The sequence below is a fragment of the Mchenga conophoros genome, linkage group LG7 (assembly GCF_057382185.1).
Source record: "Mchenga conophoros isolate Kocher_MC1m ecotype Shallow Benthic linkage group LG7, M_conophoros_male_GT1.1, whole genome shotgun sequence".
Taxonomy (NCBI): Eukaryota; Metazoa; Chordata; class Actinopteri; order Cichliformes; family Cichlidae; genus Mchenga; species Mchenga conophoros.
In genome coordinates, this window is record NC_140532.1 from 16,271,433 (window position 1) to 16,294,235 (window position 22,803).

The following is a 22,803-nucleotide window of genomic DNA, read 5'->3' on the forward strand; positions in this document are numbered from 1 at the left end:
GCAAAATATAATTTTACCCTTAAATGTGATTGATGCAGGGAGGAGGATGAGTCAGCTATGGTGTTTGTCTCCAGTGAGCTTGGAGAGCACTCTATTACCACCAGAGATATTGATGTAAATGAGAACACCATCATCCAGTTTGAGGTACACTGACTTCTTGATCAAAGCAACGGTCGTAAATCTTACAGTAAAAACAAATAAATCCTGGCTTGTCATCTTCACTCATGTTGTTTGTATGTGTCTCTCCAGATTAATGTGGGCTGCACAGCTGAAAGCTCCTCTGCTTACCCCGTGCGTCTTGAGTTCTCACGGGACTTTGGTGCCACGTGGCACCTCTTGGTTCCACTGTGTGCAGGCGGACCACAACCGTCCTCGCTTTGCTCCACAGAGCTTCACCCTGCCAGTATCTATTTCCCTGGCACTACTCAGGGCTGGAAAAGGGAGGTAATTCAGTTTGGCAAACTCCGCCTCTGTGGGTAAGGACTATAACGGTTTAAATACATAACAATTTGACTATACGTATACTGTTCCTTAATGAGTTTCTTGCAGCATGCAGTCTGTTTGTGTCTGTCTCTGCCTCATTAATCCTTAGTTTTTTTTTAATTTCATAGGTCAGTGAGGTTCCGCTGGTATCAAGGTTTCTTCTCAACTGGTTCTTCTCCTCCAACATGGGCCCTAGACAACATCTACATTGGCCCACAGTGTCAGGACATGTGTAATGGTCATGGAGCCTGTGTGGGTGGTAGTCACTGTGTATGTGACCCTGGCTACTCTGGACCTGACTGCTCTGTGCCTGACACCCCCAATCCTGACTTCCTTAAAGAGGACTTTGAAGGTATATTAAATCTTATATTTAAACTTAGATTATAATTATGGATCCAAGTCATCAGAAGTCAAGTTTATACTTTTATGGCTGCTTGAAATCACCTTCTGTCTCCATGTGAAATAGCATGTGAGCATTTTTGGGGGTTATTTCATTCAATGTAGTGAAAATTTTAAACATTTTAAAGCATTATTTTTCCACTTTTTTTACTCTTGTTATGTTAATTATGTTTCATGCATTCATGTTGTTTGCAAAAAAGTTTTGTATGTTTGTAAATTCTACACACTTTCCACTTCCTCTTCTGTAGGGGGAGCCGCTGAACACTTCAGACTCCTGAGTGGTGGAAAACCATCCAGGAAGTGTGGGATCATGTCAAGTGGGAACCACCTGTTCTTCAGTGAGGATGGCCTACGCATGTTGGTCACCAATGACATGGACCTGTCAAATGCAAGGTATACCTACATCTGGACCAAAGAATGAATGCAATAAACATTTATGTTTTTTTCCCCAAATAACTGATCTAAGCCATTTTTTGATGAGTGGGTGATTAATTTTTCTAAGGACTTACATGATGAACTGGGACTGTTGTGGAGGGCCCCACCAACAGGCTGAACTCAGTTTTTCTCATTATTAATTTTATGTCCTTATAAGGTTATTGGTGCAAGCCAGCCCTCCACAACAGTCCCAGTTCAATGAATCGCCCTCTCCTGCATTCTTTGAATCTAGCTGAATCTCATACGTTGATTGTTGGGCTCTTCAGGTTTGTTCAGTTCTTCCTACGCCTCGGTTGTGGTAAAGCACCACCGGACCCCCGTTCTCAGCCGGTCCTGCTGCAGTTCTCTGTGGATGGAGGTCTGACCTGGGGACTCCTGCAGGAATTCCTCTTCAGCAACAGCAGTAATCAGGCTCGTCTGGTTGCCCTGGAGATCCCACTGCGTGCCCGCACCACGTCCACTCGCCTCCGGTGGTGGCAACCTTCTGAAAATGGACACTTTTACAGCCCGTGGGTCATTGATCAGGTACATTGATAATCATCCAAACAGCCATTCATCAAGTGTTTCAATCATTTATAATTAAATACTGGTTTGAAAAAAGATTATTATCTATCTAAACTATCTTAAACCTTTTAATTTACTTTTTATTCCTTCCTTGTTTGCATTGACCAAGCAAACATTTGCTTTTTTTAATCCATAGGTGGTGGTAGGTGGCAGTGCCAGTGGCTGGGGACCACTAGAAGATGATTTCTCCTCAATCGATGGACGTTCATGGCTCCTCCACCCAGGAGGGACCCGAATGCCTGTTTGTGGCTCAGACGGACCCGCTTTTGCTTTTATTGAGAAGTCCAACACACGCTATGCCGTCACCACTGACATCAGTCTGGGTCAAGATGCATTTATCCAGTTTGACTTTTCTGCCTCCTGCTCAGTCACAAACTCCTGCTACTGTAAGTACTATTAATAAAGCTATTATTGGTACAGTATTAAAAGAAAATAAGTGGAATAAAGAAATTAACCTCTTTGGTTTCTCTGCAGCTGTAGAGTTAGAATATTCCCTGGATCTTGGTTTGACCTGGCAGCCTGTGGTCAGAGACTGCCTGCCCACAAGCCCCGACTGCTCTTCGTACACTCTGCAGCGACTTCTGGTTTCTGATATCTATAACAAGTGGGGTCGTGTCACCCTGCCTATCCTGTCATATGCCAGGTCAGCGCAGGCCGGTTCTTTTATTCAGAAACAGGAACAAATGTATCATCATAAATCTACAACATTCTCTTGTGTTTGAGGGGGAAAAGAAGTGGCTGTACTGTAACAGTTACAGTACGATCTAATTCAGATGAGTCGCATTTGAAATAACAGGTGAAAAAGATAGTTCCAGTTTAGCATTTATATGTGCCAACTCATCACTCCCAACAGGCATAATATGCAGAGTAATTGGGGTTTGATAATCAAACATCGCCTCCATGAGTGGATGCAGTTAAAGCAGCAGGGAACAATAGAGCAGCAGCACTGACATGACAGAAGGAGAGAAGAGAAAATGTGCAGGTTAAATAGACTGCCAAATTAGGAAGTTGTTTTTGGTATATTACAGTACAGGACAGTGAGAAGCGTTACAGTATGTGTTTAGTATACCCTGAGTTGTCTGCTTGAACTAGCTTTTATTCTGTTTTAAATTATGTGTATCTCCAACTTTAATTTATGTTGTTAGGTCTCCAGCCACAAGGTTCCGATGGTACCAGCAGGCTCCCTTTGACAAGCAGCAGACCTGGGCTCTGGACAACCTCTACATCGGAGATGGCTGCCCAGATATGTGCTCTGGACATGGGCGCTGCCAACAAAGCTCCTGCGTGTAAGTGCCAGCAGCAGAAGGTGTTCTGTCTAAAAGCAGAATTGGTATATAGAATAATATTTGGGCTGCTTTTATTTACTCATAATTGTATAGAAGGTGTTTTTGTTGCGATGTTTAACTCATCGGGTTCACTATACTTTGAAGGCTAGCTTGTATTAGTATCTGCTGATCTGTGTCTGCAGATGTGACCCAGAGTGGGGTGGAGAATACTGCGATGAGCCCGTGGTCCCTCTGCCCTCCCAGCTGAAGGACAGTTTCAGTCGAGCTCCCTCGCTCAGTCACTGGCACGTACTCACTGGTGGGAAACTCAGCACTGTGTGTGGAGCTGTGGCTTCTGGAGCTGCTCTGCACTTCAGTGGGGTAAGTCTACAAAACACCTTTGTTGTTCGAGTCTCCGTTTTCCTCATTTTCTGATATAAAAACCATTACACAGTATGACCTGACACAAGCAAGGAATGCCTGTAACCCTTAGCTGTAAATCATCACCTGCAATAGCTTCTTTTTTTTTTTCTTTTTCTTTTTCTTACCTGATGACAAATTTTAAGTGGCTCCACAGGTGTTGTGGGTTCACACACATTCACCAAACAAGTGAAGGCTTCAAATCCAGGAGGAGATACAGATCCTTTGGGGATTGTGTTAGGAAACATATAATATGCAGAGCTACCCACTGTGGTGACCCCTCATGAATAAGTGAGCTGAAAGCAGCTATACTACAGGGGGCAATGCACACATGGGTGAACACAAGTAAATGTTCTCATTTGTGCAGACTTAAATTGTTAATCTTAGACAGACATGTCTCTTTCTGCACATTTTCTCTGTTTTTTCTCTGATTGTCTTTTTCTGCACTGGGTCATATTTTCATCTGAACTTTATCTGAACAGATTTTAAAGGTTAAGAAAAACAGTGCATAGTGGTGGCAAAAAAATCCAACAAAGCATCAAAAACAAAGGAGAAACAGGGAACCATCAGAATAAAAAGAAGGGATAATACAGGGACTGCAGGAGGAGATGAGATGACAACTGACAGAGACAAATAGACTAAATTGATACAGGTTGAGAAGGGTAAGAAAGGACTGGTGGACCGAGTCAGACACAAACAATGGAAAAAGGAAGAATTAGACACACAGTGGAGTAAAATAAAAATCTAAAACATGACAAAGATTGTGGCAGACTTTGCAGATGCAGTGCAGCAAACAGATGATTGAAAAACAAACCACAAAGTAACTATCTGTCAGCCTTTATGAGCAGCTGAAGTTTTCCCTAGACATTTAGAGCAGTCTTGTAAGTGAATATTTATTGGAAGGCTGATGTTAATCTGGCGACACGGCCAGAGAAAAATCATGGGAACAGCTGTTTACATCTAACATTAGGATTTATGATCGTTATTTACACCTCGTCATATTGCTTTTGTTATGTTCTGTAATTAAACAACAGCTCGTGATTGATTGCATGCTGATTTTTGGATATTTATTTAAAAACATCATCCGTTTAGAAACATGATTCCAAATATCCAAATGGCTCAAATTTCTTTTTGTGTGCACAGAGCTGCAGCCGTCAGCTGGTAACAGTGGACCTGAACCTGACCAACGCCGAGTTCATCCAGTTCTATTTCATGTACGGCTGCATGGTCCCGCCGAGTAACCGCAACCAGGGCGTCCTGTTGGAGTACAGTTTGAATGGTGGCATCAACTGGCATCTGCTGACGGAAATCTTTTATGATCTGTACACCAAACCTGGGTATGTGTTGTTTTTTGGGTTTTTTTACCTGCCCCCCATGGACATACCTGCTTGCACACAGCTGGAGAGAACCGGGATAGGTGTGAATGTCTTTATCTTATCATCTGTTCAGGTTTGTGAATGTGCTGCTGCCCCCTGCTGCCCGTCAGGAAGGAGTACGTGTGCGCTGGTGGCAGCCTCAGCATGACGGAGCAGACCACAGCGATTGGGCTCTAGATAACGTCCTCATCGCTGGCTCTGACCCGCGGGCACAGATCTCTGATACATTTGGAGGGGTGGCCTTGCCTAACCATGAGAGGGCTCCTGCTGATGGGACTTTAGGAAGGATAGGTCAGCTGAGCGAGCAGGAAGAAACGCCAATAGGTATTGTTCAATCAATCACTGCGTTTTTAATTTTTTTCTTCTCAGAAGCAACTTATGTTTTCTTCTCTTAACGTTCTTTGTTTTCAGTGAGCGATCACTGGTTGTTCTCAGAGGACTGCTCGGTGCAGCGCTTCTGTGGCTCTCCTGACGGGGTCATGGTGTGCGGAAATGCCGACGGTAGAGAGGTGTATGCTGTCACTCATGATATTGTTCCAGATAAGGGCTGGGTAATGCAGTTCAAGGTAACCACTGATTCTAAAGTAACCTGTCAAAACATTTATTTGTTTTTTGCTCTACACCTTTTGAATCACTGTTTGTTAATGTCTGTGTTTTCATTCAGATCGCTGTTGGCTGCAGTTTGCCAGAGCGTCACGCAGATCGGCAAGTTCACATTCAGTATTCAGTAGATTTTGGAGTGACCTGGAAGTACCTGGTCCCTCAGTGCCTGCCTGCTGACCCCCGCTGTGGTGGTCAGGTCTCCCAGCCGTCAGTCTTCTTCCCCACTAATGGCTGGAAGAGGGTAGTCTATCCTCTGCCTGAAAGTCTGGCTGACACGTAAGTCATTTCACGTCAACAATGCCACCGGAGCTGCTTCATGTTTAACTGCAGCACCATCACATACAGTTATGAATAAGTTACATTACTGTTGCCGAAAAATTGTATGCATGTTACTCAACGAGTCTATCTTGTCTTTTTCTTAAGTGCGGTGCGGTTCCGCTTTTACCAGCAGCACTCAGACATTCAGTGGGGTGTGGAGAACTTTTACATCGGGCCAGCGTGTGACGGTCACTGCGGGGGGCACGGAGACTGTCTGGATCAGCGCTGTCTCTGTGATCCAGGATTCACTGGACCAAACTGCTACGCTAGCACTGCTCTTAAGGTAGCTTTAATACATGTTTTTTTCCTCCCGGGAAACACAGAACTAGAAAAAAAGAAGCAGGTCGTGATTTAAATACACGTGCATTTGTGTGTGTTTACCCTGTAGGCTACTCTAAAGGAGCGTTTTGACTGGGAAGGGGCAACAGGTCCTCAGTGGCAAGTGCTGGAGGGTGGTAAGCCCTGTACGGACTGTGGTGTGTTGGTAGAGGGGACAGCCCTGTATTTCGGTGGGGCTGATGCCAGACAGGCTGTCACTGTTGATCTGGATCTACGGGGAGCCAAGTCAGTATTTAACTTCTTTCTATGACAGCTTTAAGTTACAAGAAGAGCAGTTTTATTTTTAAATCCGTGTTTATTTTTTGCAGGTTTGTGGAATACTGGGCGAGGATTGGAAGTGAAGATAACATGACCATGTGCCACCGTCCAACTTGTCGTAAAGAGGGAGTGCTGCTGGATTACTCTACTGATGGAGGTGGAGTCACTGTGTGTTTTTTCCTTTTTTTGTTCCTCTTTTATCTGTTTTTGGTCTTTAAATGTCTCATTCTGCCTTTAATTCTTCTTCAGGTGTGTCCTGGACGCTGCTGCACGAGATGGACTATCTGAAGTATGTGTCGGTGAGAAGAGACTACATTGTGCTGCCCGAAGGAGCCCTAACTAATGCTACTCGCCTGCGCTGGTGGCAGCCTTTTACCATTTCCTCTGGCCTCGCCACCCCGAGCCTGGAAAGAGCTCAGTGGGCCATAGACAACATATTAGTGGGAGGGTCGGACATCAACCCATCCACCCTGCTTGACACTTTTGATGACGGTGAGTTTGTATGATTTTACGCGATTAGGTGCTAATATGGCATGACCAATGAGTAAATATGATGGAAACCACCTGTTTCTTTGCCCTTCGCTAGAGGGTGTTTCCCACGAGGAAAGCTGGAGCTTTTACCCTAATGCCGTTCGTACGGCAGGCTTCTGTGGAAATCCCTCTTTTCACCTGTACTGGCCCAACAAGAACCAAGATAAGACACACAACATCCTGGCCACTCGAGAGCTCATTGTGCAGCCTGGATATATCTTACAGTTCAAGGTACAGAACTGAAAGAATACTGTAATGTCAGTCTTTTATCTTACGTCTTTTAAGTCTTAGTTGGTGTCTTATACCTCTTGCTGTTGTAGATTGTTGTTGGTTGTGAGGCAGACACCTGTGAAGACCATCATTCTGTCCTGTTGCAGTACAGGAAGGATGCAAGGTAAGAATATCACAGCCTGATGCTAGTAATTAAATGTGTCCCATTTCCTGGTAGCTCTGGTATCTAGTAGGGTTGGGACTCCGCAGACACCCCACCATACAATATTATCATAATACTTCACTCACAATATAATTTTATTCTGATTTCTATCATTTTGCTATCTGCCGAGTTAGCAAAATGATAGGGTTGCTTCTTTTTTTCCCTTTGCTGCTTGTTTTGATACGATCAGACAGAAATCGGATGAGTTCAGTCCCCATCGAGTTGTGCTCGTTGACAAAAACTCATTCAAACTGACGTCAACATGTCTGCATTCATAAATTAGACACCAATTATTTGTAGACCTTGGACCATCTCTCTGAGAGTGACTGCAGTCAGTCCAAGTCAAACTGTGACTGTCTGCAGAAAGGTTGCCACCTTTCAGGCAACTTCTAACGTCTGCAATCAAAAGTGGGAAATGTGCAGCACCCTCAAGCTCTGTGCCATCATTTAGTCACCAATAAAATTGCAATCAGTTGCAGGATGTCAAAAAATTCAATACAATCCTCAGACGGCAACAATTCTGTCCTATTTTTACTTGCACGACTGAGCTGTTTAGCATGCTTTTACATCAGGGGACACCTTTGTGTAGCTAAGCGTGTCTAGTGTTGGATGGTTTTTTCGGTAAAGTTGATTCAATGTAAGTTTGCTCTGCTAACATTATCGCAGTATTTGTTTTATTTTTAATTTATTAAATAAGAAAAACTATATTTTTGGGGGCCCTGTATTAATCCAATATTGCCACACAAAATATTGCAACACCATGCTGTATGAATTTATTCCCCTCACCCCTATTATCTACTGTATATTGACTGTTTCCCTTCTTAGGTCTGACTCATGGCAGCTGGTGCAGTCAGAGTGCCTCCCTTCATCAGTTAACAATGTGGGCTGTTCCCCTTTCCAATTCCACGAATCCACAATCTATAGTCCAGTCAACAGCTCAACGTGGACCAGGGTCACTGTCCAGCTACCAGATCATGTCTCCTCAGGGTACACACTCTTTTTTAAAGTGATACATATCAACAGCTCTTTACGTTGCAGTAGTAAGAGGCTTTTGTGATTCATCATATATTTCCAGGGCTACCCAGTTCCGCTGGATTCAAAAGGATGGAACAGGAGAGCGGCAGAGCTGGGCAGTGGACCATGTTTACATCGGCGAGGCCTGCCCGGGGCTCTGCAGTGGCCACGGCTACTGTACTAGTGGAGTAGTCTGCATTTGTGATGAGGGGCACCATGGTATGTTCAGTATATTAGAGACACACGGCTTTTTTTTTGTAATCAGTTGAATTGTTAAGCAGAAAAAGGCTCCGTGTGTAATATGATGTAGAAAAAGGTCAAAATGACTAAATATTTGTCTCTTCCCCTCTGCTTCCGCTCACTCCAACAGGTGACGATTGCTCCCTCTCCAGCAGTGACTTGCCCAGCTCCATCAAGGACAACTTTGAATCAGGCAGCGTGTCTCAGGAGAGCTGGCAGCTGATCCAGGGTGGTGGAGTGGGCAGTGGATGTGGGCAGCTGTCACCGCACGCCCACGGAGACTCACTCTACTTTAATGGCTGTAAGATGAGGCAGGCAGTTACTAAACCGCTGGACCTCACTAGAGCTAGGTACAGGTACTACCAAAACATAAATAAACTCACTACATACAGATACAGGCCAATTTGCTTCAGTCAGAAGCACAAAAGATTGTTTTTCCACAGAATACTCTGTTCTGTCAATCTTGGAAATGTCTTTTTTCTAATCTTTTTTTATTCCTTTCTTCTCTTCCTTTACAGTAAGATCATGTTTGTGCTGCAGATCGGCAGCGTGGCACAGACGGAAAGCTGTAACATAGCTTTAGATCAAGCTGACACAGTTGACCGAGCCGTGCTGCTACAATACAGCATCAATAATGGAGTCAGCTGGCATGTAATCGCCCAGCACCAGCCCAAAGACTTCATAAAGGCTCAGAGAGTTTCCTACAACATTCCTCTGTAAGTGATGCACACAAATCCAGAAACACATTGTTATATGCTCAGTTTAAATGGAGCTATCCTTCATTAATGCCTGATTTTTATAGGATTTTTTGTATTTGGCCTTTTAAATGTTTAACTAATACCGTGTGCTTTTTATTTCATCATTAATAAAGTGTAATGATTTTCTTAGTTTTAATAACCCTCCGCAGCAGCTAGTAAGTCATACAACATTCATGTTGAGTAATTCTTAATAACTACTATGCTCTAAAAAGTAAACGTTTCTGAGAAGTGGCTTTTAAATCATCTGGGAATTTTTAACTCTATTTATAACAAATGAATAGTTGAAAAAACTCTGTAAGGTAGTAAGTACAGTGTGTTTAATAAACAGTTACCTGCCTGATAAATGCCATTAGGCTGGTGTAACACTGATATAAACCCTGACAAACGTGTTGCCCCTCACTGACACTTCAATCATTTCCATGATCTCTCCAGCGAGGCGAGGGTTAAAGGGGTGATGCTGCGATGGTGGCAGCCAAGACACGATGGTGCAGGACACGACCAGTGGGCGTTGGACCATGTGGAAGTAGTTCTGTGAGTACCCAATTCCCAGCTGGCATCTGGCTCTTTCCTACCCCCACCCAAACTGGCCCCCCACAGAGCCCTGATCTGCCCCCGACGCTACCTTTGACTCAGACTCAACTGTACAAATGGTTCCCTCTGCACTCCACCCTCGCACAGTGATCGAGTTAGCACACAGGTGTGCACTGATTGCCACCCACAACTAAACTCATGACAAATCACTTTCTTTTATATGCTAATCGCAGCTTCTGGTGTCAGGCAATCAGGGCAAAAAACTTACTGCAGCATGCTTTGCGGTGATGGGTAATGTCTGTGGATGGCTGTTCTGTGTTCAGCAGATCAACGCCTGCTGTTAAGTCATCATATTTTCAGTGTTTTGTAGAATCCATGCATCTTCCACGCAAACAGGTTATCAATAATTTTTTTTTTCCCACTGAGTTGTCAAGAAGCAGTTACAACACATACACCGTGTGTCATTTATTTTTTCACTAAATCTCTTATTAAATGGAAATCACATGTTTACATATCCACCCTTGATTTACCGTTACTATCGCCATTTTGCAGTTAAGTTATCTGTCCCTTGTTGCATCACTGTTGAGATGCTCTGTGAGGTCCTAAACACAGACTGTATATAAATGATGGATGTAGCCTACTGATCTGAGCCTACTGATCATTTTTTTTGTAATTCCCATCAGGAATTACTCTTTGTAATGGGTTTGTGGTCATGCATCTACATATTTGTGTGTGTATCTGGGTTTCCAAGATGCATCCTTGCTGTCACCGCAGGAACATAGGAGAGGTAGGATAGAATTTCACTTAGACAACACGAATGTATGGATACATCCTGCCTTATATGATGGCGGTGCTGTCATGGTGTGGGAGATATTTTCTTGGCATTTTGTGCCTCCTGGTATCAATTAAGCATTATTTAAATTCCACAGCCTACCTGAGTATTTGGCTGATCACGACCATCCCTTTATGACCAGAGTGGACCAATCTTCTAATCGCTGCTTCCACCAGTATAGCATGCTATGTCACAGAGCTCACATCATCTCAAACTGTACTTACATGGCCTCCACAGTCACCACATGGAATGGAAGATTTGCATCATGGATATGCAGCTGGTAAATGTGCAGCAAATGTGTGATGTTGTCATGTCAGTATAGACCCATTGTTAAATCTATGCTATGTAGAATTAAGGCAGTTCTGAAGTCCAAAGAGGATCCAACCCAGTACTAGCTAGGTTGCCAGTGAGTTCACCAGTACAGCTGCTCTCTGTGTTTGTGCTTTTATCACTAGTCTTCTTTAATATATGATGCTTGTTTGTAAATTATGGGCTGACCTAAGGGACACTAGAAAATACGATGGGGTTTGCATCATTGCATGGCTAGCTTGAAGTTGGCAAGCCGCTACCTTGCGGGCTAGGAACACAATGCTCAGCTCAAGGCTTTAAAATGAGCAGGACTCTGCAAACTACTTTCAGTGCAGCTACATCCGTCTTTAACACGGTCTGTGGTTCTGAGATGATTCTTGTTGTGAATGGCACTCTATAAAAAAATGCAACTGAAATAATTCACATGTGGTACAGATGGAGAACAGGATCATTCTTGTCTTCCATGTAAAACAAAGGAAAGTGTGATGGCCACTTCACATCTATTAAAAAGTGTCTTTTTGTTCCACTGTGAAATCACAGTCTGACCAGTCTTCTTTGTTTTTAGGTGTCACATCCATTTCATCTAAAAACGACATTACTGTATTTCTTTCTTTTAGGTAATGCGCTGTTCTTAAATTTGATTTCACTGAACTTGTGGATACTGAACCTTTTCACTGATTGTTTTTCTCTGTCTTTCATTCCCATTTTCTACATGTGTGTTACATTGTAGCTCATAACCTGGATGAGTCTGTTTTATCAAAGCGGAAGTCGATTCCAGCGTTTAAATCTAATGACAGGCTTTTTTTTTTTTATGGAGAAGTGGAGATTCTGCAGGGCACTGAAGATATCATGAACATGGTCTATAGCACATTGTTAAGCATGTTCAATACATTCTCTGCATGTTGTTCTGGGAAATTGCTTAAATTCCCTCACATGCAGGTGCTGATTGGTCATTCAGATGTGTAACCAAAGCATTTCAGATGGTACATACAACAGCCATGTGGTTTCTAGATTATGCAAAGTTGCACACAAACGCAAATAATGACTCATACAGACACACACATTTATGCCTAACCTGAGCTGTCCCTGGTCTACATGGCCGCGACCTGTCCCACTCCCTCCTTTGCACTCGCTTGGTTTCAACAGTGTCTGCTGAAAGGAGTGACCGCGATCCTCACATTTTGCTCTGTTGTTTATTTCTCTCTGTTCACCACTCCTTCGCACATTCTCCTCTCAATCCTCCTGCTCAATCTTTTTCTTTTGCTTCACACGCTTTTCCTCCCTGCCTCCTTGCTCCCCTCACGTCACCGATGCCTTCGATCATGCGGTCATGCTCGCTCCTTTTGCTTGTGCCACATTTATATTCCTACCGTACTTCCGCATCTTCCTCCTCCTCTTTTCCTTTCTTCCCGTATTTCCCCTTTCTTTCCCTGTTTGTCTTACATTTTTGGCATACAATGGATGGATTACTGCTGTGTATCTTGCTCTCTTTCTTTACCTCTGCCTTTGGTTATATCTCCATCTTACATCTTTCTACTGTTTCCTCGCTTGTTCTGCCTACTCTTTTGTTCTCCATTTTCTTTCATGTTTTTTGTTTCCTTCCTCACTCTCTCTGTCTTTCCCACACTTTCTTGTTTCTTCCTTGAACCTCTGACTATCTTTCTGCCTTCCTCTCTTCCTCCCTTCTCCCCACTTTGGGCCCCTCGCCTCCCCAGGCTGGGGCTCATACCCTCCCAGACCTTTCTACGAGACAGCAGTCCCTTCCTACTGCCTCTCCCCTCTCGCGCTCTAACCTCTGCTCTCTTCTGTATTCTGCTCCCTCTGGCATGGCTGTAGTGTCAGGTAAGTTCTCCGCCTCTTCCTGAATGCAGCCCCCTCCCTCATCCTCCTCCCAGCTCCTTTTGTTCTCCCTATTACACCGCAGACACCCTTGATTTCACATACACACCGCAGCCCTCGCCATCACCACCATGGTCATCTCCATGCCTTCTCCAACACGTAAGCCCCTACAGGCAGGTCAAAGGGCAGGTCAGCTGCTCACAGTGTTCAGCTGGAGGCTGACTGATAAAATGATCCAACACACAGTTTTTAAAAGACAGCTCTTAACACAGGAAGTACACCAATATCCATGAAAATTCAGTGGATGGATGGATAAACAAATCCTGAACAGTGCTGGTAAATTTTCTGCTGACATGCATTTTTTATTTTTTTATAAATGGTTCGACACAAGGTCACAAAGGTTCCAAATAAAGCGGCTATGATTTGAATATGCAATCACTGCGGCATTTAAATGTAACAATTTACATGCACAGATGTCAATGGTAGTGTGTTTGTGTGTATATGTGTGATGTAATCCATCACTATACTTGTATCTGTCTGTTTTGTTCTTGCTGCCACCTCAACTACAGGCTGCTGTAGTGTTTTTTGACACGGCTGCTGATTCACAAGCAGACCTGAAAAAGATTACTGTTTGCTGTAGTTTATTTATTATCACACAAGCCTCAGCAGTGAATGACGATGTATCTTTTCTTCCATTCATTCACATCAGCATCAGTCGCAGTGCAGGGCATCTCACATCCTTATCCTCAAATGAACTCACAGTTGACCAGAGTTTCATTAGACTCCTCCGTCCTTGCATGGCTTTAACGGATCGACTGTCGCGATAGCCCTCCATCCTTTTTTTTTTTCACTCATGGTTTTCTGTCCGTCTGTCCGAGGACGACGACATGTAACTCTGAGCCAGGAGCTTCCTCCTCACTTCTTTCTGGTTTCTGACCACAAGTCAGAAACACACCAGCATGCACACGTGCTCTCAAACACACACATCGCTACCATTCGCCTGTACAGCATCAACCATCACACCCACTGGCACCATCTACCTACCTCGCCCTATCCTTCCTGCCCCCCTCCCTTCCCCCCTGCTTCGCAGAGGCCCCCCCTGCCTGCCCTGGCTGCACTCCTGGCTCACTGGCACCGCCCTGCTGGATGGAAGAGGCAATGAACAGGCTAAGCAAGAATGATCTACTGCAGCTTTTCTCTGTTACTTAGATTTAAAACCACCCGTTCCCACTCACCACCCTGCACTTTATGGCTTTTTTTACATTATTTTTTAAAATTCTTATTATTTTGTTTCCTCTGACCTCAAACACTCAGTGTCAGAGTTTCTCCCTAGTATGTTTTAGTGTGTCTGTAGACTCCTGTGTCTTCTGTCTTGTCGTGTTACATTTGGTCTAGTCGATGGATACATGTAGCTAATTGTAGTGCCATATTCACCATCTAGCTGCCTCTCATTTGTGCAGAGTGTAATGAAATCGAGTAGCGCCACCCATTCTCTGAGCTGTGGGATCCATGCAAGCGTTGAGTGTTTGAGGTTGTGGTTGAAACGTGACTTAAAAAAAAAATAGCCAGCATGACTCCGGATGTGAGAGAGTGCGGAAGCTGCATTCGGCCATTTGTGCGTGTGAGTGCATGGTTTCAAGTGCGTGCATGGGAATGTGTGATTTTTGCAGCAGCTCTTTACTCTGTCGCTAACGTTCACACCCCCTCCTCTTTCCCTCCCTCTGTGTTTTTTTTTTTTTTTTACTGTCTTTGTATCCCTGCAGCACACGTAAACAGAACTACATGATGAACTTTGCCAGACAGACCGGCATGCGTCACTACTACAGCCGCAAGAGGCGGGCACTGCAGCGCCGTGCTTGAACCCAGCGAGTAGGGATTTCATCCTCTGACGTGCCAACCACACATCGACCTGCCACACACCATCCTTATTCTCATCCTGTTGAGACCCATCCAGTGGATTCCAGTCAGCCTTAGAGTTCCCTCGCCCATCTTTACCGACCCCTCTGCCACAAACACGGAACATCCAATCAGTTTACGCTCCAGCCAATCAAGGCCTTCCCAAACCCATGGGTCGGCTGGATTGAAACTCAGAAGGAAGGAGTGAAGAGGCTGTTTTGTTTACTTGTTCCCATGGGATGGTCGGAATTTCTAGTTGTTTTGTAATTGTTGCTGTGGTTCCTCCGATTCCCATTCCCACCTGCTCTACCCTTCCCTCTGGGTCCCAGCCCCCTCCCTCTACCCCTTCTTCACCTTCTCCCTTCTTTTCCTGCCACACTGTGAAATTGAGAGATAATATATCACTGCTGAACTGACCAGCCGATTGGAGAGCAGCCTCCCAGTTCCACTGAGCCACCGGGTGGGAGGACCGCTCCACCGCTGCCAACAAGTACACCCGGAAAGAACGACTGCAATGATGATGCTGACCATTAGGAGGAGTGATGGTGATCAAGCCCTAAGAAGAAAAGAAAAAAAAGAAAAAAGGAAAAGAAAAAGGAAAAAAAAAAGTACTGTGTTCTTGCTGTTCTGTGTGTCTGTGGGTTCTTTTTTGTGATGAGTTGACTGTGGTGTTCTGTTCATTTGTTCGTTCGTTTTATACTAATTCATATGCTTTTAAGGGGGCGGGGTGGGGAGGGTCGGTTTGTGCTGGGTTCTGTTTCCTTTTCCTCGTTTATCCACATCGGGGCGGGGCGAGAAAAGCCCCGGCTCCACACGAAGAAGAAGCAAAAGAACGATTTGCAGACGACGGAAAGGAGAAAATATGGAGAGAGAAAAAAGAAAAATAAAGACTGAACAGCAATTGTTTTTGTTTTTTTTAATCATTTTTTTATATATGTTGGTTCCCGAAAAATACAGATATTTATGGTAAATGGTTCTTCACGTGACCTATTTAAGATGCACTGTGCGTGAAATCTGTATGTTTTTTCTAGTGTTAAGTTATTAGGCAGTCGAGTCAGGCTCTCGGACTGCATCATCTCCCCTCTCCCTTCACTTCCCTCTTCTCTTGTGCTGTTTCCCCCCCACCCCATCCTCTCTCTGCTGATTTCTGATACCTGGAGGTGAGGCTCTATTAGTGTTGTTTTTTGAAGTCTGTGTAATATGGACCCTCTGCCCTCAGTGTAACTTCAGTATAGCAATCTCCTGTATATATATGTATATCCACTATGGGGAGACCCAGCAGCCTTATAAAGGGAAATAAAGAACTGTCCAAACCTCATACTGTACACATTGCTTCAGCTGCTCTCTTTCATTCCTGCAAAATAAGCCTGGACTTTATTTGCTTTAGACTTTCTCTCCTTTGCCCATTTGTGTCTCTCACTCTCAGATCCCAACAAAGATTTAAAGCCATGTATGGCTGAATCTAAATTATCTATTGTGTACATATCAGTAGTAAAGAAAGATGCAAGCCAGTGAGCGGCTCCTAAATGTTTACTTAATTCAGTGATAGAACTCAATGGGATAAAGAAATCCCTGGAAACTGACACGTGAGAGCAGGAAGCAGTTAATTGTTTTGATTTTCTGTAAAATTATGACAATAAGAAAAATACAGAACATAACCATCCTTGCCCCATATCTGTGTGACTTTGTATGTGACAGAAGAGTGTGGGAAACATTCAAAAGGAATCAAATTTGATAATTTATTCAACTATTTATTTATTCAGAGACCTATAAAAACAAAGCACCTGTTTAAAGAAAATAAGCTATTGATCCAACCATTGTAGTGGGCTGGAACCTGGCTGATGATGATGGGCAAGAGGTGGTGTATGTCTTGGATATGTAGCCAAATTTAATAAGACATTTATGATAAAAATCTCTCTTTCACCAGAGTGCACACCTCAGTGTCTTCAGACTGGGTGTTCACCACATCACTGCAGACCTTCAGCCTTACTCCAGGCTCGGGCTGCAGCAAGTCCTCTGAGCATGTTCATCAAAATGTCTGTATTCACAAACCATCACCGACCATCACCCACACTGTTACAAGTGCTAAAGTGAGACAGAGGGGTTCCAGTGCGATGTTCAGGCACGAGTTACAGTGCGGCTGATCACAGCAGCTGTAGCTCACGGTGTAGGTTGTCCCCTTGAAGTGGACTTTTTGCTTCTGGCTGCAGTCTTTTTTTGCCATGCAACCCCTGGCTGACAGGACGCTGTGGTTGCCGTAGCGGCCATCTGCCATAAAGCACACCTTACTGGGAGGGCACTCTGTCACAACAAATTCGGGTGTCTTGTCTTTCTCCAGCATGGGGCTGTAGAAGCAAAGCAAGTTGTCACAGAGCACAGAGGGAAGGAGGAAGTGAAGCCACAAACCAGTGATATGCAGGAGCTTCAACATGCTCAGGCTGCAAAGAAAAGAGAAGCATCTGTTAAACTTTGGGTAAAACACATACTTAGTGCCACAGTGGTTTAGTTTTTGCAATCTACACCGAAAGGCCACTGGTAAAAAGAGATTTTAAATAGTTATTTCACTAAATCAATAAATCAACTGCATTTTTCTGTCTGGGTTGCAAAGCCATTCAAAAATTAGATTTATTTTATGCAAACCAACCAGTTAGTGGAAGTCTCTCAGCTGCAGAAATGTCTCCTTCCCCTAAATATAACTGGACTAAACGACACTTGTCTCCAGAGTGACTCTGGTCAACACAGTGAACTTTCTCCAGGCACTCTAGCTTCCTCACACAGCTCAAGGACAAGCTCATTAGGTTAACAGGTGACTGCAAATTGGCTGCAGGTGTGTGAATGTGAGAATGTGTGGTTATCCGTCTCTCTGTGTTAACCCTGCAACAGACTGGTGGCCTGTTCAGGGTGTACACCCCCCACCCGCCTGGGATGAGCTCCAGCACCACCTGCAGTAAATAAGTGGACTGATGAAAAACTGATACTCTGATACTCAAAGAGCTAAAAAAAAAAAAAAAAAAAAAACCCAACCGAAAAACATATTGAAAACCTCAGTACCAACATCTTTCCACAGTTTCATAGAAGCCATTTTTTCCCAACAAACTGTAATGCTGTGCAGAGTGAAGTACCTGGTAAGAGGCTGAAAAGTGAAAGTGACAGGATTCATAAGTCACTGGCCCCTTAGCCGAATTTACATGTTAGTTAGCTGCAAGTTTCTATTGTTTGGTAAAGGCTGAATTTAGATACTATATTTACCACGTTAAATAGCTCACAGATAAAATGTCATAATGGGTCGTAATTAGAGATGGCACGATACCACTTTTTTATGTCCGATACCGATATCATAAATTTGGATATCTGCCGATACCGATATGAATCCGATATAGTGTTTTTTAATCAACAAAACTGTTTTTTTTTTAATATCTTGCTGCATTTTGCAAGTCTGCAAGTTCATACTCAAGTTTAAAAAAACAACTACACTAAAGCTATTCTGTTATACCTGTATACAAAAAAAATATTTCATAGTTCAGCAATACTGATCAATCTAATAAACTTAAACCTACACCATCCTCACTATTCTGGTATTTTAAAGAGTACTTAGCGTAAATATTAAGCAACCTAACTAATAGGGTTCCAACTCCCAGCAACAACAAAAATAAATAAATAAAAAATAGGGAACCACCCCTCACGCTCCACCTCATGATGCTTAATCGACGTAATCAACCTTAATTTGATGAAGTGTGAAAAAAATGCACAGAAATCAATTATTTTTCAAGAAATATTAAATAGATTCAACATCTTTCTTCAACAAAATTGCAGACTGCACAGATGGTACCTTCCCAAAGGAAAAAGTACTATAGCTTACTAGGGTATATAAATATATTTCAGAGCTTCCCTGCCTAACTCCAATCTCATCACTGACTCCAGCTGTACAGGCCACACCTTCGATTATACCTGCTTGTTAAATTCACACAGAGCAGCTACACCAACAGAAGCTTGATCATGCCGGCGCTTTTATTTTTTAAACACATGTATATGGAAATAGGGATTACAGAAAGATGGTTGACAAGTCCATCTCTCTGGCACATAAATACAAGTCACACAATACATCATACTTTTTTTTTTTTTAAATATATACAAACTTTTTTTAAAGTAATGACTGAGATTTAGACATTTGACTGAATGCCTTTCATCTTCTGAAGATTTAAGTGCCAGTGGCTAACAGGACTCTCCCCAGTCTTCAACAATACAGGTACCTATGCATCAGTGACAGGTATTGTTGTTCTTGTGTTATTTGGACATGAATCCAAAGGCTCTTCCTTAAGACCATCTGTGTTCCCGACATGATCAACCTTTAATGCAATCAAATCCAGTAGCTTCTTCAGATTGCTGTCAGATTTGGGCGGGATGTTACACTGATTTTTACAGCAGCATGTGTAGCTGACATTGTATTTGACTCCCTGGTAAGAGATGACTTTATGGGAGCCACAGAGTTTACTGTCCACACAGCCCTGAGAAGACAAGATGTGGAAGAAGCCATAGTTGCCTGTGGAGATGGCGCAGCGCTGGTCGGGCATACACTGGCTGGTGGTTTGGGGGCAGGGCTTGCTTTTCTGCTGCAGAGGACAGTAGTAGCACAGCAGGCTATCTAGAGCCAGTGCTGGGAGGATCGCAGCTGAGACCAGCAGGATGGAGATCAAGAAGCAGCATGGACTAAACAGATGGATACCCAGACTAATGTGAATTCACACCAAAACAATACATACTGAAATAATATTTCAATTAAAGGCATTTATGGTTCTTAGTTATTTGCATGCATGTGCTGTTCACCTGGTCTTTCTTTGCGATCCCATCTTTGTCTGTAAAATCCCACCAAACGTGAGAACGTGTCCACTCAAGCAACCTTAAAACGCCAGCTTCTGATTGCTAATCAGAAACAGGTGTGTCTTTAAAATGTCATTGCGCACACATGTGAAAGAAGAAACACACGAATTCACACAAACACCTTTCAAACTTAAAACTTCCAGTTTATTGCAAAGGAAGAACATTTGCTTTGTCCTTTAAAATAAAACTCTGTGCAGCCTATTAAAAAAATAATTTCAGCTGAGGTAAAAAGAAAGAAAAAAGGCAGTGTTACATTGCCATCTGGTGTTTGCTTTAAGTCACGTTTCAACCACAACCTCTATATACACTTTGAATCCAGGCAACAAGCTGCTGCTGTGCAGCATGTACAGCAAATAAAGATTTATTTGCCTAAATGAGTTTCTTCTGAAATTTGTGATCATGTTGCGTAGCCAGAGGAAATGGTGAGCTGTGCCTTCTTGTACAAAGGTTCCTGTGAAGAAAATCAAATTCTACATAAGCTGAAATGGTCACTACCACCCACGTGTATGACAGGAAATGAGGGTACGAGTGTGAAGTTGAAAATATGTAATCGAAGTGTTAAAACTTATGTGACTGGTGATGTACTTCAGTGAATCATACACAGGGGTACTGAAGGTGACATTTTAAAGTACGAATCAAATTTAGTTGGTTCTTATATAGCACTTTTCTACTCTGCTTAAACACTTAAAGAACTTTATACTATAAGCCTCATCCACAATAGTAATTGTTTCCCTACGCTTACGCATTTTCTATCTAATGTTCACACTCAAATGAGTACATCAGGAGGACTTTGCAGTTCAGTATCTTTCCCATGGATTCTTTGGAAGATACTGGAGCAGCTAAGGATTTAACCCACCAACCTTGGAACTGGTAGACAACCCATGCTACCTCATGGATCACAGCCCACACAAAAGTAATGGGCAGAAATAGTTAGCCCAAGAATGAGAAAGGGAGCACATGCACAGTTCAAACAGATTCAAATAGAAGTATTAACCAGTCAAAGCAAATCAGTAGACAATAAATGACAGACGCCGCTAGCTGCAGAAAAAGTACAGCTGAAGAATAACTTACAGTTCAAATTGTTAGCAAGATGCTAACATGGTAACAAATGATACAAGAGCTGTTGTATGTGACTGATTATAGAAATTTACCAATTAACATGGACAGGTGTAGTTTTAAAAGGCCCTGTATTTGTAGTGAATGTTATCTACTAATCAGGAGGTTGGTGGTTCAATCCCTGCATGCCAAGGAGCGCTTGGGCATGTTTCTAAATCTCCAACATGCCATCATAAGTACTTAGATAGATGGAAATATTGTATTTGTATTAATGGTGTCCCTTTCATTCTGTGGCTATCTATTTCCACCCAGTTTAGGGTGCCTGTGGTTCTGGAGATAGTGTGGGTTGTCTACCAGTGTGTAGGTTTGTGGTTCAAATCACTGGGTGTTCCATTGTCCTTAAAAGACTCCTTAAGAAAGATCCTTAAGTTCCTTCTGATGCGTTTATTAGAGTGTGAATGTTAGAAAGCACATCCGCATAGAAAAAAATGCTGTTTTAATGAATGAGGTTTGTAGTATAAAGTGGTTTGAGTCCTCAAGTAGAGCAGAAAAGTGCTACATAACAACCAGTCGAGTTTATTGGACTCAATCTACTTGAGCTCTTTTGTCCCATACTTTGTCAACTTTCTTTTGGGTGGCTGCCAATTGGAAACAGAAGCTTTAATACTGAACTCAAAGATTCTTAATGGTGACAGTACATAAATGAAAATCAAAACAAACATATAAAGTCTCGTTCTAACTCATCTGAATCTACTAGAAGAATGAGCCTACATTGAGCTCCGCATCCTCATCCTCCCTGCCAGCATCACCCCAGTCTTCCTGTTCCTCTGCAGGGTCGTAGCTGTACAAAGGAATCAACCTATGCCGCAAATCATCCAATCTGAAAAAAAGAGAAAGAGAAACCTGAACATAAAAGAGCCCAAACCGAGCTCAAGATGATGCTTCAACTTCAGGAGTTACCTCATTTTTCTTCTGATATAAACAACCTAAAGAGAAGCACAAGCCAAACAGAAGTGCAGTTATAATAGATGTGTAAGACATCATTTTGAAAGTGAATTGTGCAGAAGTAAATAAACATTTTTACCACTGCCACTATACATCCAATCAGTATGAGCACAACCAAAGGGATGAGTGAATAGTAACCAGGAAATACAGGTTTGCTGGGTACTGGTGAAATATGGGGAGTTGTGTGGTTCGGATGCATTTCTTCCTGCCCCATCGTCCTTTTTATAGCAGCCGTCTGTGCTGCGCACCTGTGTGACACATTCAGTGCCGTGCCTCTGCTTTCATTCCCACAGAAAGACGCAAAAACAAATGTCGCCGTGACATGTAAGATCCAGCAAATCTGTATGTACAGTACAGTAAATATTTACGTGCCTCAAACTGAACTGAAAAGGCGGCTGATTAAAGGATACTACAGCGACGCATTTTAACATATGTGCGTTTTTCTTTCTTAAATGTATTCTTACCTTATGTGCTACCTGGGGACTACCTGAACATGCATGTCGTTCTCGCTCCTTTCAAGTCTTTGTGACCCACTGAAACACAGTGATCGCGTATCTCAACTTGCTCAATAGCATTCCTCCATGAGGAGTGTATTCAGTGTATTCCAGTGTGTTAGTTGAACTGGACAGACGTGTTTATCCATGTTTATGATCACGTTTAAAACATTTTGACACACATACAGTAAAGTCAGAAGTGATGCTGCTTTGAAAATTAATGTCACATATGGTTTTCCATTGGTTAACTCGTGAAAAACACACACGCAAATTAAATCTAATCAGCATTTGAAACATACAATGAAAAGTCAAGATTGTTTTGTGTTTTCAAATTTTAATGTAAGACTAAGAACTAACTGGAATTAGTTCACCTGTACAACAACAGCACACGCACACATATGTAATACACAGTTTTGTCCAGCAGAGGGCAACTTTGTGACGCGGGAGAGGGAAGAGGAGGAACAGTGGGAGGAGCTAGCAAACCTTTCCAGATTTCTTACAGGTCTAACTGGCTGGGCTTGGCTTCA

General features: G+C 43.0%; 4 protein-coding genes across 8 annotated transcripts in view; 1 reads left to right on the forward strand and 3 right to left on the reverse strand.

Annotated features, from left to right (window-relative positions):
• reln (reelin) overlaps positions 1-16,168 on the forward strand; it is a 104,592-nt gene extending 88,424 nt beyond the window's left edge. Inside the window, exons 40-65 of one of the 4 annotated variants that reach the window (XM_085282543.1) lie at positions 39-144; positions 250-476; positions 612-835; positions 1,131-1,275; positions 1,584-1,842; positions 2,018-2,267; positions 2,356-2,524; positions 3,027-3,167; positions 3,350-3,527; positions 4,710-4,903; positions 5,016-5,266; positions 5,354-5,508; positions 5,607-5,821; positions 5,969-6,146; positions 6,252-6,427; positions 6,511-6,617; positions 6,710-6,952; positions 7,047-7,222; positions 7,312-7,385; positions 8,250-8,411; positions 8,500-8,657; positions 8,809-9,034; positions 9,197-9,394; positions 9,869-9,967; positions 12,824-12,950; positions 14,711-16,168. In XM_085282543.1, the coding sequence (XP_085138669.1) occupies positions 39-144; positions 250-476; positions 612-835; positions 1,131-1,275; positions 1,584-1,842; positions 2,018-2,267; positions 2,356-2,524; positions 3,027-3,167; positions 3,350-3,527; positions 4,710-4,903; positions 5,016-5,266; positions 5,354-5,508; positions 5,607-5,821; positions 5,969-6,146; positions 6,252-6,427; positions 6,511-6,617; positions 6,710-6,952; positions 7,047-7,222; positions 7,312-7,385; positions 8,250-8,411; positions 8,500-8,657; positions 8,809-9,034; positions 9,197-9,394; positions 9,869-9,967; positions 12,824-12,944 (4,432 nt within the window). In that variant the 3' untranslated portion in view covers positions 12,945-12,950; positions 14,711-16,168. The other 3 variants (XM_085282545.1, XM_085282546.1, XM_085282544.1) reach the window with 3 other exon arrangements.
• Positions 16,169-16,573: 405 nt separating this feature from the next.
• LOC146569894 (protein Bouncer-like) lies at positions 16,574-17,276 on the reverse strand. Its single transcript, XM_085282547.1, has one exon. The coding sequence runs from the start codon at positions 17,272-17,274 to the stop codon at positions 16,888-16,890; it is 387 nt and encodes a 128-aa protein (XP_085138673.1). The 5' UTR covers positions 17,275-17,276; the 3' UTR covers positions 16,574-16,887.
• A 1,560-nt stretch (positions 17,277-18,836) lies between these two features.
• Positions 18,837-19,772, reverse strand: LOC146569895 (protein Bouncer-like). The gene is made up of 2 exons (XM_085281111.1): positions 19,668-19,772; positions 18,837-19,550 (listed from the first exon to the last, which is right to left on the reverse strand). Exons 1-2 carry the CDS (start codon positions 19,688-19,690, stop codon positions 19,094-19,096), a joined length of 480 nt encoding a protein of 159 aa, XP_085137237.1. The 5' UTR covers positions 19,691-19,772; the 3' UTR covers positions 18,837-19,093.
• LOC146569896 (uncharacterized) lies at positions 19,762-22,314 on the reverse strand. 2 transcript variants are annotated; one of them, XM_085281113.1, is made up of 5 exons: positions 22,247-22,314; positions 21,862-22,060; positions 21,738-21,763; positions 21,549-21,657; positions 19,762-20,172 (listed from the first exon to the last, which is right to left on the reverse strand). In XM_085281113.1, the coding sequence occupies exons 2-5, from the start codon at positions 21,994-21,996 to the stop codon at positions 20,119-20,121; spliced, it is 324 nt and encodes a 107-aa protein (XP_085137239.1). In that variant the 5' UTR covers positions 21,997-22,060; positions 22,247-22,314; the 3' UTR covers positions 19,762-20,118. The 2 variants fall into 2 exon arrangements, with proteins under 2 accessions (XP_085137239.1, XP_085137238.1); XM_085281112.1 differs by having other exon boundaries at positions 19,763-20,172; positions 21,862-22,122; positions 22,247-22,296.
• Positions 22,315-22,803: the final 489 nt, after the last annotated feature.

What these genes read in the sequence shown, in the direction of transcription:
- LOC146569894 (XM_085282547.1), bottom strand. Translation starts at nt 17,274, where the DNA reads ATGTTGAAGCTCCTGCATATCACTGGTTTGTGGCTTCACTTCCTCCTT.
- LOC146569895 (XM_085281111.1), bottom strand. Translation starts at nt 19,690, where the DNA reads ATGGGATCGCAAAGAAAGACCAG. An exon ending in GGATCGCAAAGAAAGACCAG is followed by an intron (nt 19,551 to 19,667) that starts GTGAACAGCACA and finishes CCATCTGTTTAG; the next exon opens with TCCATGCTGCTTCTTGATCT.
- LOC146569896 (XM_085281113.1), bottom strand. Translation starts at nt 21,996, where the DNA reads ATGGGGCAGGAAGAAATGCATCCGAACCACACAACTCCCCATATTTCA. An exon ending in TTGGATGTATAGTGGCAGTG is followed by an intron (nt 21,764 to 21,861) that starts GTAAAAATGTTT and finishes GCTTCTCTTTAG; the next exon opens with GTTGTTTATATCAGAAGAAA. An exon ending in TATATCAGAAGAAAAATGAG is followed by an intron (nt 21,658 to 21,737) that starts GTAACTCCTGAA and finishes TCTTTTTTTCAG; the next exon opens with ATTGGATGATTTGCGGCATA.